The 15390-nt window shown below is 41.2% G+C and overlaps 1 protein-coding gene across 3 annotated transcripts in view; it reads left to right on the forward strand.

The window, feature by feature from the left end:
• LOC115203860 (fibrinogen C domain-containing protein 1-like) overlaps window positions 1-15390 on the forward strand; it is a 241642-nt gene that overhangs the window by 146990 nt on the left and 79262 nt on the right. For all 3 annotated transcript variants that reach the window (XM_029768909.1, XM_029768910.1, XM_029768911.1), the window contains one exon: window positions 10472-10568. In XM_029768909.1, coding sequence (XP_029624769.1) covers window positions 10472-10568 — 97 coding nt within the window. The remainder of the gene's footprint in view (window positions 1-10471; window positions 10569-15390) is intronic.

Genomic DNA, 15390 nt, shown 5'->3' on the forward strand with positions numbered 1-15390 from the left:
CATCGTTGGAGTTGCTTTGGAGAAATTAATGGATGGTGGATTGTTTCTTTTTGCTGGATGTGATTCGTGTTTGATTTGGAGGATAGGATTCATGGTCTCCCTGTTGCATTTTAAACCTCACTGCTACCCTGCTGGCTCTGGGCTAGAGCTAATGGTAGTGGAATTCAGAGAGAGAGAGAGAGAGAGAATGAGGCATAGAGGAGAGATAAAGAGCGAGAAAGATATATATATAGAGAGAGAGAGAGAGAGAGAGAAAGAGAGAGGGGGGAGAGAGAGAGGGAGAAGGAATGTCAGAGGGGGAGAGTTAGAGTGAGGAAGAGATATAGAGGGAGAGAGATGAGAGATAGAAGAAGAGAGAGAGAAAGAGAGAGAGAAAGAGAGGAGAGAGAGGGTGAGAGTGAGAGAGCAAGTGCAAAGAAAAGCCTCTCTCCATCGTGTTCTAATACCTATCATCACTCACTCAATTTGCACTATTCTCCTCCGTTCTAGAGAGGGAGGGAGGGAGGGACAGAGGGATAGAGATGTAGTTATGCCACAAAGGAGAATTTACTGAGATGGGTTTTGAACTATTGTGTTTCATGTCTTGTTTTTGCGTTTGATTGTCTCTGTCTGTACCCAAAGGCCTTTACCACCTCTCCTACTGGGAGAATGAGAGGAGTAGAGCACAAAGGCCTGCTATGGAATCTAAACGGTCTTGACAATATTACTGCTAGTAATTTTAGCAGAACATTTTAAATTGGCAGCATGGTCATAGTAAACACAACTTAAATTCAAACAAACAGATATGAATGAATCAGTGACACATCACCAGCTCTTAAATCTCACACATCTTTTTTCCCAGAACACTCACTGTGCAGTCCAGCCCTGTACAGCTATGTACTGTAGTATATCCCTATATAGCAGGGTCTGAGAGGTAGCACTCAGTCAGTGTATGTTTCAAACACTTCATCCATGGTGTGTGTGTGTGTGTTACGGTCAGTCGTGGTCACCCCACTAACACCAGACCATAGCAAAACTACATCTATAAAGGGGAGGAACAAACCACATGGGAACAGAGCCCAGTAAATAACGCAGGACAAAGCAGTCTTATAGATGGACTAAGAACAGCATGGAAAACTACCAGAAAGCAACTGACCATCAAGAAATGCAATCCCTTCAAGACAACTTTCTGGCCATCACATATCCTCACAATTAAGGAAGGCTAGGCTACTGGCTGTAGGCCTACAAAACCCAATTTTTTTTACAAGATGCCAGTCCCATCTGTTCTGCTCCCATGTTACTACCCCCTCAGCATATTGCTCTTGGTTGATGTGAATGCAACTGGTCTCTACTCTCCCACGTGCTCTTGAATTAACTATGACTTGACCCGCAGACGACTTTCCTAGGACTACACCCGTGCATGCTTGAAAAACATGCATCCCAGGTTTCAACCAGTTAGTTATATGCACCCTTGCTTGTTGAGGCAATGGTTTTTCCCAGGGAGCGTTTTAAGGTATTTCACCTGCCTTGTACAAACCATCCTGATCTTGCAAGCTTACATTCTGTTTTGTGTGTACAAGGCTAACACTGAGGGTGAGAGTGTCCATGTGGGTAGCCTGTTGATAATATTTGTCTAACAGTCCCCGTATCCTGATTCCCACCAAATCTGGAGTTTGTGTTGAGTTCATTTTTATTTCGATTTTTTTGAAGACATACATTTTTGTTTATCATTTGTTTGTTTTGGTAAATCCTTTCTGCCTATTTTTGCCATAATTGTTATTTATTCCTACCACTTCTAGGCCTACCGTACTTTACTGAATAAAACCAACATTTTGGCAACGTAAATGCCTTTTGCCGATCTACCTATAAAACCGTGCGACACTTCTACCTTTTCACAATTGAACTATGATAAAAAACGAAGATTTATTTCATCGTGTTTGTCGAGGTGTGGGTGGTTCATTGGTGTGGAACACAAACCGACTCAGAGAATTGCCTGTGTCACTTTAACACAAACAGCACCTTCACTAGTAATCATTCCGACTGTTTCTCCATGCAGATGTGTTTTTCTCAGCTCTAGCACATTTCCAATTTCTGTTCATCTACTGCTTGTGATGACCCAATCATCAGCATTTTTCCTGGGGAGTTTATTTAATATACAAACATACCTAGGCCTACACACACGCGCAAAGGCACACATGCATGCATGCACACAGGCATACAATCACACACACACACGCACACACACACACACATATACACACAGTGCCTTGCAGAATGTTAGTGAGTTATTTTCTATTAAGTCTTTCATCTCCAGTCTGAGCCATGTAATCGAAAATATTCTGTATATTTGTTTTGTTTTCCATCCTGAAAGGTCTATTTTATGCAAAGCTTCACTATTTATTCACACATCACTTAGCTTGATATAATTCATTTCATTTCAATCATAGTGCTATAGTGGGTGAAGGATAATGTCATTTTCACCTGATTATTTTGTTTTGACAAAGTCAATCAAGATTTGATGGATTCCTTTTATTAGCTTCCTACAAATGGCCTTTTCAGAAGGGAAGAGTGTGTGCATTAGATATTGGTGAGAGCAGAAGCATTTATGACTGAGAGAAGATAATGTTTTAATGGTGTCCTTAGATCTACAAGATTTGTGCACTTATCACTGTGACTCATCTTACACTTCCTAACTGCTGTATCTTTCTAGTAGTATCACTGCTGACCCCAGACCCAACCTCCAACCTTTAAACTCCCCCACTTACAAAATACTACAGTTGACTGCATTATATTACAGTACTTACTATAGAATTCTGTAGTAAACTATAGTATACTGTAGGATACTACACGACACACTTTAGTATCCCTCCCATTATGTGTAGTACTTAATATATAATTGTGTAGTATATGGCAAAATACTACAGTAAGTAGTAGAGTATTATCCACACAAAAAACACTGTAGTAAATACTACAGAAATGCCTGGAAAAACACTACAGTCCGCATTTACTACAATAAATACAGCATTCAATTTGCATATACCCTGCCCATTCTCCTCCCCCGTATCCCAATTTGTGCAACCCGTAAAATAACCTACATGCTAAGTATAGACTATATATTGTGTTCCCTACAATTCATTAAAAAAAACAAGCAAAATGAGAACAAACACACTACTGTCAATATTACAATACAACATACTACAGTCTGCAAAAACACAACAGTAAGTACTATAGTCTGCAAAAACACAACCACAATTAATATAGTATATACTAGTCTTTTTTTACGACAGCATGTACACTATAGAAAACTGTAAATACAGTAAAGTCCGCAAAAACACTATAGTGAATACTGTCGTATTCCTGCAATAGTATACACTATAGTATTTTTTCATATGGGCTAACCCCTGTATGACCTGTGTCTGGTGTTCTATATCCATGACCTCTAACCCCTGCTCTTTTATATTTTGTATACTTTGTAATTTCTTTTAGGGAGTAGATCAGCTTTAATGTTGCAGATAGATTGTAGCTTCCATCAATGTAGTTGTCTGCATCACGTTCAATCCCCCATATATTCTTTTGCAATAATATATATAAAATATAATAAAATATATATACACTGCTCAAAAAAATAAAGGGAACACTTAAACAACACAATGTAACTCCACTTAGGAAGCAACACTGATTGACAATAAATTTCACATGCTGTTGTGCAAATGGAATAGACAACAGGTGGAAATTATAGGCAATTAACAAGACACCCCAATAAAGGAGTGGTTCTGCAGGTGCTGACCACAGACCACTTCTCAGTTCCTATGCTTCCTGGCTGATGTTTTGGTCACTTGTGGCTCAGGTAGTGCAGCTTATCCAGGATGGCACATCAATGCGAGCTGTGGCAAGAAGGTTTCCTGTCTCTGTCAGCGTAGTGTCCAGAGCATGGAGGCGCTACCAGGAGACAGGCCAGTACATCAGGAGACGTGGAGGAGGCCGTAGGAGGGCAACAACCCAGCAGCAGGACCGCTACCTCCGCCTTTGTGCAAGGAGGAGCAGGAGGAGCACTGCCAGAGCCCTGCAAAATGACCTCCAGCAGGCCACAAATGTGCATGTGTCTGCTCAAACGGTCAGAAACAGACTCCATGAGGGTGGTATGAGGGCCCGACGTCCACAGGTGGGGGTTGTGCTTACAGCCCAACACCGTGCAGGATATTTGGCATTTGCCAGAGAACACCAAGATTGGCAAATTCGCCACTGGCGCCCTGTGCTCTTCACAGATGAAAGCAGGTTCACACTGAGCACATGTGACAGACGTGACAGATTCTGGAGACGTCGTGGAGAACGTTCTGCTGCCTGCAACATCCTCCAGCATGACCGGTTTGGCGGTGGGTCAGTCATGGTGTGGGGTGGCATTTCTTTGGGGGGGCGCACAGCCCTCCATGTGCTTGCCAGAGGTAGCCTGACTGCCATTAGGTACCGAGATGAGATCCTCAGACCCCTTGTGAGACCATATGCTGGTGTGGTTGGCCCTGGGTTCCTCCTAATGAAAGACAATGCTAGACCTCATGTGGCTGGAGTGTGTCAGCAGTTCCTGCAAGAGGAAGGCATTGATGCTATGGACTGGCCCGTCCGTTCCCCAGACCTGAATCCAATTGAGCACATCTGGGACATCATGTCTCGCTCCATCCACCAACGCCACGTTGCACCACAGACTGTCCAGTAGTTGGCGGATGCTTTAGTCCAGGTCTGGGAGGAGATCCCTCAGGAGACCATCCGCCACCTCATCAGGAGCATGCCCAGGCGTTGTAGAGAGGTCATACAGGCACGTGGAGGCCACACACACTACTGAGCCTCATTTTGACTTGTTTTAAGGACATTACATCAAAGTTGGACCAGCCTGTAGTGTGGTTTTCCACTTTAATTTTCAGTGTGACTCCAAATCCAGACATCCATGGGTTGATAAATTGGATTTCCATTGATTATTTTTGTGTGATTTTGTTGTCAGCACATTTAAATATGTAAAGAAAAAGTATTTAATAAGATTATTTCATTCATTCAGATCTAGGATGTGTTATTTTAGTGTTCCCTTTATTTTTTTTAGCAGTGTATATATAAACTCAGCAAAAAAATTAACGTCCTCTCACTGTCAACTGCATTTATTTTCAGCAAACTTAACATGTGTAAATATATGCATGGACATAAGTTTTAACAACTGAGACATAAACTGAACACGTTCCACAGACATGTGACTAACAGAAATTGAATAATGTGTCCTTGAACAAAGGGGGGGGGGGGCTCAAAATCAAAAGTAACAGTTAGTATATGGTTTGGCCACCAGCTGCGTTAAGTACTGCAGTGCATTTCCTCCTCATTGACTGCACCAGATTTGCCAGTTCTTGCTATGAGATGTTACCCCACTCTTCCACCAAGGCACCTACAAGTTCCCGGGCATTTCTGGGGGGAATGGCCATAGCCCTCACTCTCCGATCCAACAGGTCCCAGACGTGCTCAATGGGATTGAGATTCGTGCTCTTCGCTGGCCATGGCAGAACACTGACATTCCTGTCTTGCAGGAAATCACGCACAGAACGGTATGGCTGGTGGCATTGTCATGCTGGAGGGTGATGTCAGGATGAGCCTGCAGGAAGGGTACCACATGAGGGAGGAGGATGTCTTCCCTGTAATGCACAGCGTTGAGATTGCCTGCAATGACAACAAGCTCAGTCCGATGATGCTGTGAAACTGCCCCAGACCATGACGGACCCTCCACCTCCAAATCGATCCCGCTCCAGAGTACAGGCCTCGGTGTACCACAGGCCTACAAGCCCTCATTCCAGCCTCTCTCAGGCTATTGTGGACAGTCTGAGCACTGATGGAGGGATTGTGCATTCCTGGTGTAATTCGGGCAATTGTTGTTGCCATCCTGTACCTGTTCTGTTCAGATGTACCGATCCTGTGCAGGTGTTGTTACACATGGTCTGCCACTGCGAGGACGATCAGCTGTCCGTCCTGTTTCCCTGTAGCGCTGTCTTAGGCGTCTCACAGTACGGACATTTCAATTTGTTGCCCTGGCCACATCTGCAGTCCTCATGCCTCCTTGCAGCATGCCTAAGACACGTTCATGCTGATGAGCAGGGACCCTGGGCATCTTTCTTTTGGTGTTTTTAAGAGTCAGTAGAAAGGCCTCTTTGGTGTCCTAAGTTTTCAGAACTGTTACCTTAATTGAGTCTTAACGACCATTCCACAGGTGCATGTTCATTAATTATTTATGGATCATTGAACAAGCATGGGAAAGCGTGTTTAAACAATATAGAATGAAGATCTGTGAAGTTATTTGGATATTTACGAATTATCTTTGAAAGACAGGGTCCTGAAAAAGGGACGTTTGTTTTTTTGCTGAGTGTATATTTACACACATATAAATACACACACATACAGACATAGACATATAAACACATACATATACACATACATACAGTTGAAGTCAGAAGTTTACATACACCTTAGCCAAATACATTTAAACTACATTTTTCACAATTCCTGACATTTAATCCCAGTAAAAATTCCCAGTCTTAGGTCAGTTAGGATCTCCACTTTATTTTAAGAATGTGAAATGTCAAAATAATAGTAGAGAGAATGATTGATTTCAGTTTTTATTTCTTTCATCACATTCCCAGTGTGTCAGAAGTTTACATACACTCAATTAGTATTTGGTAGCATTGCCTTTAAACTGTTTAACTAGGGTCAAACATTTCGGGTAGCCTTCCACAAGCTTCCCACAATAAGTTGGGTGAATTTTGGCCCATTCCTCATTACAGAGCTGCTGTAACTGAGTCAGGTTTGTAGGCCTCCTTGCTCGCACATGCTTTTTCAGTCCGGCCCACACATTTTCTATAGGATTAAGGTCAGGGCTTTGTGATGGCCACTCCAATACCTTGACTTTGTTGTCCTGAAGCCATTGTGCTACGACTTTGGAAGTATGCTTAGGGTCATTGTCAATTTGGAAGACCCATTTGCGACCAAGCTTTAACTTCCAGACTGATGTCTTGAGATGTTCCTTCAATATATTCACATAATTTTCCTTTCCTCATGATGCCTTCTATTTTGTGAAGTGCACCAGTCCGTCCTGCAGCAAAGCACCACCACAACATGATGCTGCCATCCCCGTGCTTCACGGTTGGGACGGTGTTCTTCGGCTTGCAAGCTTCCCCCTTTTTCCTCTAACATAACAATGGTCATTATGGCCAATCAGTTCTATTTTTGTTTCATCAGACCAGAGGACATTTTTCAAAAAGTACGATTTTTGTCCCCATGTGCAGTTGCGAACCGTAGTCTGGCTTTTTTATGGCAGTTTTGGAGCAGAGGCTTTTTTCTTGATGATCGGCCTTTCAGATTATGTCGATATAGGACTTGTTTTACTGTGGATATAAATACTTTTGTACCTGTTTCCTCCAGCATCTTCACAAGGTACTTTGCTGTTGTTCTGGGATTGATTTGCACTTTTCACACCAAAGTTCTTGTCACACCCTGGCCATAGAGAGGTTTTTGTTCTCTATTTTGGTTAGGCCAGGATGTGACTAGGGTGGGCATTCTATGTTCCGTTTTCTATGTTTTGTGTATTTCTTTGTTTTGGCTCTCAATCAGGGACAGCTGTCTATCGTTGTCTCTGATTGGGAGCCATACTTAGGTAGCCTTTTCCCACAGGGTTTTTGTGGGTAGTTGTTTTCTGTCTTGTGTTTTTCACCTGACAGAGCTGTGCGTTTTGTTCCTCTTTGTTTTTTGATTCAGTGTTCAGATAAAATAAATACCATCATGAACACGTACCACGCTGCACCTTGGTCCTCTCCTTGCAACAGCCGTTACAGTACTTTCATCTCTAGGAGACAGAACACGTCTCTTTCCTGAGCGGTATGACGGCTGCATGGCCTCATGGTGTTTATACTTGCGTACTATTGTTTGTACAGATGAACGTGGTACCTTCAGGTGTTTGGAAATTGCTCCCAAGGATGAGCCAGACTTATAGTTTGTTAACAAGAAATTTGTAGAGTGTTGAAATACAAGTTTAAATGACTCCGACCTAAGCGTATGTAAACTTCCAACTTCAACTGTACATACATACATACATACATACATACATACATACATACATACATACATACATACATACATACATACATACATACATACATACATACATACATACATATATATATACACTTTATGAAAAATATATTTCCTTTATTACTCTCCAAGCCTACCCCCCTCCCCCAATTGGAGCAAAGTAGGGAACAACAATGCTTAGGCCTTTATTTCCAGCTCATTCATACTATATACATTTTATGAACACAGTCTATTTTACAATAGTTGTATTTTATTTGTTTTTAACTCTTGTCCTTCCTCTACCCTCAACCTCTCCAATATATTTGATTTCCATTTGCCATATCTTTCAAACTGTACTCTTTCAAAAAACATTAGTTATCTTCTTGTTATAGTTGTTATTAGTCCCAACCTTCAGCTCCATTCAACCCCTTCCCATCTATCTCTTAAATATTGGATTTCTATTTGCCATATATTTTTCAACTGTGCTGTGATCTTTCTGAACCTTTCCATTCTCATTGATTCTACAGATTGTAAATTTAAAAGAACATTTTTTGCTAAAAGTATTATTAAATTATTGACCGATTGACTATGACAGATCGCCCAGTAATTCTATCTGCCGGGTTAGCTCCAGGTACCAAAACACACATGGACAGTACCAAAACAAATTATCTAATGATTCTCCCTCTTCGCAGCAAAGTAGAGCTGGGAAGGTTGTATCCCCCATATAAATAACATTCGGTTGGTTGCAAGAATTCTGAATAGAATAGAATTCTACGTTTTGAACCCTGCGTCATTTTGCTTATCAGTTCATAAACCATGTGTCATGGAATCGGTATGTCAAAAATCTATTCTCTTTATTTAACTAGGCAAGTCAGTTAAAAACAGATTCTTAATTACAATGACAGCCTTCCCCAGCCAAAACCGGATGACGATGGGACAATTGTGCCCTGCCCTATGGGATTCCCAATCTCAGCCAGATGCGATACAGCCTGGATTTGAACCAGGGACTGTAGTGACGCCTCTTGCACTGAGATGCAGTGCCTTATTAAAATGCTGCGCCACCCGGGAGCCCAAATGCAGGGCCGACAGGCAAGTTCCTTACTTTTTCCCCCTTCCACTTCCATTTTCCATTTTTGCAGTAATGCCACAATTAGTAGGTTGTAATTTTGGTAGAGCAGACATTTCCATATGTTTTAGTTAGCTGCATGTATGACATAACTCCACCAGTCATATTTATGATTTCATTTATGAAGATTTTACCTTCTTTTTTTTTATTAAAAAAATATAGTTTTTTTTATCAATTAGTATATTTGAGTTGAACCACAAAATGTGTTGTATTATTTGTTCTGTCTTTTCTGGTGGATTAAATTGAAATTGCAACCAACTTTCTATGGCTTGATTTCCTAACTGAAAGTGGGAGTTTGTAATCTGAATGAAGGGAAAAAGGCCTTTCTTGAACATAGGGTGAGATATTTTTACTAATTTGCTAGGGAACCAGTTTGGATTTAAGTATAACTTTTGTATGACTGAAGCCTTAACTGAAAGTGGGAGTTTGTAATCTGAATGAAGGGAAAAAGGCCTTTCTTGAACATAGGGTGAGATATTTTTACTAATTTGCTAGGGAACCAGTTTGGATTTAAGTATAACTTTTGTATGACTGAAGCCTTTAGTGAGAGGTCTAATACTTCAATATTTAATCATTTCAGTCCTCCAAATTCAAGTTCATTATATAAATGGCCCTGTTTTATTTTGTCTGGCTTGCCGTTCCAAATAAAATTTAATAATTTTTTCTCACATAATTTAAAAAACTGTTCACTAGGTGTAGGCAAGACCATAAGCAAATAGGTACTCTGGGATATGACTAAAGAGTTAATCAGGGTGATTTTTCCACAAATACAAAGGTATTTACCTTTCCAATGTAGCAAGATCTTATCTATTTTTGCAAACTTTCTAAAAAAACGTATTGGAGTGAGATCATTTATTTATTTCGGAATATGTATACCAACTATATCCACATCACCATCAGACCATTTTATTGGTAAACCCCATGGTAAAGTAAAAGTAGTATTTTTGAATGATCCATTAAGTAATATAGTACATTTGTCATAAATTGGTTGTAATCCAGAGTTTAGAACAATTATCTACATCCTCTATGAGGCTGTGGAGGTATCCAAGTTGTGGATTTAAAAGAAAACATGAATCATCAGCGTACAATGACACCTTTATTTCTAATCCCTTGAAATTATTGTTGGATCTGATTTTAACAGCTAACATTTCGATGACAACAATATATAGATATGCTGATAGTGGACAACCTTGTTTTACACCTCTTGACAGTTCAAAACTTTCTGAGAAGTAGCCAATATTTACTCTTTTACACCTGCTCTTTGTCTGTGTACTCCAGGTGATCCAGCGCAGGGAAGATGGCTCAGTCAACTTCTTTAGAGGATGGGACTCCTACCGCGAGGGATTTGGAAAAATCACTGGAGAACACTGGCTCGGTAAGTGTGTGTGTGTCCTTTTTGTAAGTGCACGATCAAGAAGCACCTTGGCCGAGTTCTTGGTTCGAGGACCATAGCTGAGTAGGATAATGATTTGAGTGCTGATAAAATACTCAGGACCATGAGGGTAAATGTGGGTAGTAAATGTGGTTTGAGGCAACGTCCCGGTTATTCATCTAACCACATTTAACCACAGATACAACAGGAGACTGTCAGAGCACCAGTGAGTACTCTTCCTACTCCTCATTCAGAGGGTGCAGTTGTCTTCTTAGCCCCCGTCATCAAATATCCCTCAGGCCAAACGTGAAATATGAAGTGGTGTACAGGCTAGAAAGGGATTTACTAGCTGCTGCTGCTTCCTGCTCCATCCACTTTCTTCCCTCCCTTCCTTCCCTCACACTCTCTCTCTCCCTTCTTTTCTTGCCATTTGTCTCCCAGCCTTGTTCTCACTCTCTTTTCCTGTCCTTTGTTCATAAAGCCTGTTCTTAGTGTGCCTGCATGTTCCTGGAGTCCAAGCTGTATGCTTACAGACTAAATAGTGTGTACTTTTCTTTGTAGCTTCAGAATTGTGTTCCGTAGACATAGCCTGCGTTGCTGTTGTCCTGTATCTTCAGTACTGCAGTATTGCCTGCCTGTGTAACTATGTACTGCATCTGCTACAGTGTGTCCTGTCCTGCAGCCATAGAGAATTGTTTACAGATGTGCTGCCAGTAGATGATCTTAGTGTGATCTTACAGTGCCTTCAGAAAGTATTCAGAACCTTTGACTTTTCCACATTTTGTTACGTTACAGCCTTATTATAAAATTGATTAAATAATACAATTTCCTCAGATATCTACACAAAATACCACGTTGACAAATCAAAAGCCGGTTTTTATAATATTTTGCAAATGTATTTAAAACAAAAAATAGATACATTTTTTACATACAGTTGAAGTCTTAATTTTACATACACTTAGGTTGGAGTGATTAAAACTCATTTTTAAACCACTCCACAAATTTCTTGTTAACAAACTATAGTTTTTGCATGACACAAATAATTTTTCCAACAATTGCTGACAGACAGATTATTTCACTTGTAATTCACTGTATCACAATTCCAGTGGGTCAGAAGTTTACATACACTAAGTTGACTGTCCCTTTAAACAGCTTGGAAAATTCCAGAAAATTATGTCATGGCTTTAGAAGCTTCTGATAGGCTAATTGACATAATTTTAGTCAATTTGAGGTGTACATGTGCATGTATTTCAAGGCCTACCTTCAAACTCAGTGCCTCTTTGCTTGACATCATGGGAAAATCAAAAGAAATCAGCCAAGACCTCAGCATTTTTTTGTTGTTGCCCTCCACAAGTCTGGTACATCCTTGGGAGCAATTTAAAAATGCCTGAAGGTACCACGTTCATCTGTACAAACAATAGTATGCAAGTATAAACACCATGGGACCACGCAGCTGTCATACCGCTCAGGAAGGAGATGAATGTACTTTGGTGCGAAAAGTGTAAATCAATCCCAGAACAACAGCAAAGGACCTTGTGAAGATGCTGGAGGAAACAGGTACAAAGTATCTATATCCACAGTAAAACGAGTCCTATATCAACATAACCTGAAAGGCCGCTCAGTAAGGAAGCCATTGCTCCAAAACTGCCATTAAAAAGCCAGACTACGATTTGCAACTGCACATGGGGAAAAAGATCATACTTTTTGGAGAAATGTCCTCTGGTCTGATGAAACAAAAATAGAACTGTTTGGCCATAATGACCATCGTTATGTTTGGAGGAAAAAGGGGGAGGCTTGCAAGCCAAAGGACACCATCCTAACTGTGAAGCACGGGGGGTGGCAGCATCATGTTGTGGGGGTGCTTTGCTGCAGGAGGGACTGGTGCATTTCACAAAATAGATGGCATCATGAGGAAAGGAAAATTGTGTGGATATATTGAAGCAATATCTCAAGACATCAGTCAGGAAGTTAAAGCTTGGTCGCAAATGGGTCTTGCAAATGTAGAATGACCCCAAACATACTTCCAAAGTTGTGGCAAAATGGCTTCTGGACAACAAACTCAAGGTATTGGAGTGGCCATCACAAAGCCCTGACCTCAATCCCATAGAACATTTGTGGGCCGAACTGAAGAAGCGTGTGTGAACATGGAGGCCTACAAACCTGACTCAGTTACAGCAGCTCTGTCAGGAAGAATGGGCTAATATACCCGATACGTTTGACCCAAGTTAAACAATGTATAGGCAATGCTACCAAATACTAATTGAGTGTATGTAAACTTTTGGCCCACTGGGAATGTGATGAAATAAATAAAAGCTGAAATAAATCATTTTCTCTGCTATTATTCTGACATTTCACATTCTTAAAATAAAGTGGTGATCCTAACTGACGTAAGACAGGGAATTTTTACTAGAATTAAATGTCAGGAAATGTGAAAAACTGAGTTGAAATGTACTTTGCTAAGGTGTATGTAAACTTCCGACTTCAACTGTAAGTATTCAGGTCCTTTGCTATGAGACTCGAAATTGAGCTCAGGTGCGTCCTGTCTCCATTGATCATCCTTGAGATGTTTCTACAACTTGATTGGTGTCCACCTGTGGCAAATTCAATTCAACACCATGTCAGAGTAAAAACCAAGCCACAAGGTCAAAGGAATTGTCCATAGAGCTCCGAGACAGGATTGTGTCAAGGCGCAGATCTGGGGAAGGGTACCAAAACATTTCTGCAGCCTTGAAGGTCCCCAAGAACACATTGGCCTCCATCATTCTTAAATGGAAGTACTGAGTAAAGGGTCTGAATACTTATATAAATGTGATATTTCAGTTTATTTGTAATAAATTACATATTTTTCTTCTAAAAAACAGATTTTGCTTTGTCTTTAAAGGGTCATTTGTGTGTATATTGATGAGGAAAAAAATACATTTTAGAATAAGGCTGTAACCTAACAAAATGTGGAAAAAGTCAAGGGATCTGAATACCTTCTGAAGGCACTGTATATCTGCAGTGCTGTGGTGTGTTCTGCTCTTGTATCTGTAGAAGTAGAAGTGTGTACTGTAGACTATCCATGTAGTCGTGAGACAGTTCTTCTCAGATCTGCTCTGCCTATGTAGATAGGTGATGGGTTTGTATCTGCAGTGTGTTTAGCTGTAATGTGATGTCTCTACCTCCGTCTGATGTAGAAAAGGTCATCCCATCTTTTGCTGCGGCTCGTTAAAGACAAACTAATGACCGCCGAGGGAACAAACGAGGAATAGCTATGTTTTTTGCCCCAATCTCTTTCCTTTCTCCCTCTCCCTGGCTGTCCCTTGACGCAACTAAAAAAATATAACCAAGGCGCAGATTTCTGAGTTTAGCGCTTTTGTCGTGCCATAATTGAGCTGTTAAACCCCTTTAGTGGTGTAAGTACATGTGATTGCAGGAGAGGTGAGAAGTGGTGTGTGCGCGGGCGTGCGTGTTGGGAGGTGCCGAAAACTCAAAGACTAGCGATTTGGGATGACAGTCCTGTCTGTGTCAGAACCCTGAGATTGTTGAGTTCTCCAAAACCCACGAGCAGGGGGAAGAGAGGGAGAGAGGGAGAGCTATATAGAGAGAGCACTCTGGACACAGCAGGGTCGAGAAAACGTTGATAAATCCTTCTGTAGCCAGCAGGCACAGCCCTCATCCTCTCCTGCTGGTTCTGTCCTTCTCTCTGCCTCTGTATGATGTAGGAGGGCTGTGGTGGAGGTCTACTATTGGTTTGGGAGGTTGGCAGTGACACTTTTTTGAAAGATGCTAGTTTTAGTTTATATTAAATAGACATGTGTAGATTGATGAGGGAAAAAATCGATTTAATACATTTTAGAATAAGGCTGTAACCTGAGTTTAGCTCACACAGACAATTTACCCCTTTTCTCACTTAACTCAAAATTGAAATATGTTATGCTGTCTGTGCCTCATCCATATGTGAAGACCACCTGTCTTCATTCTAGTTTCTCTCTCTCTCTGTATCCCCTTCTGTGTGTGTGTGTGTGGGGGGGGGGGGGGGGGATTTCACCTACACCTCTCAGATCAATAAAAAAAACACCAACAGAAACTCAGTAAATTAACTCCCCAGCCCATAGTACCAGTCTCTCAGCACAGGTGTAACACGCTTCCAACACAGCAGGGACTCCACAGCACAAGTACACACATTGTACACTGAACACCTGCATAGGAATAAAATACACTATTGTATATAAATAGAACTGTGTCAATTTAACGTCCAACCATTATACACAGTGTACAAAACATTAAGAACACCTTCCCAATATTGAGTTGCACCACCTTTTGCCCTCAGAGCAGCCTCAATTTGTTGGGGCATGGACTCTATAAGGTGTCGAAAGCGTTCCACAGGGATGCTGGCCGATTGGTAGTGGACCATTCTTGATACACATAGGAAACTATTGAGTGTGAGAAACCCTGCAGCGTTGCTCTTCTTGACACACTCGAAGCAGTGTGCCTGGCACCTACTAACATACCTCGTTCAAAGGCACTTAAATATTTTATTTTGCCCATTCACCCTCTGAATGACAGACATACACAATCCATGTAGCGGTCCAAACACTTAAAAGACACACCCTCGTCCACTTATGCACTTGGGGGAATCCCCCTCGCTATCTTGGAGGGCAGTCCAAATGATTAGCCAAGCAAGGGAAGTTTGCAACGTAAGCCCCTCAGCCCTTATTTTTAGTCGGCTTTGCGAGTGTACAATTATGTTCACTCCGGGGCCTAAAACTCCCCATACAAGTGTAAGTAAAAGCGAATGCAAATAAGTTAGAAATTGTGCTACTAATGCACATGACGGCATAAA

This window comes from Salmo trutta, chromosome 12, assembly GCF_901001165.1.
Source record: "Salmo trutta chromosome 12, fSalTru1.1, whole genome shotgun sequence".
NCBI classification, from domain to species: Eukaryota; Metazoa; Chordata; class Actinopteri; order Salmoniformes; family Salmonidae; genus Salmo; species Salmo trutta.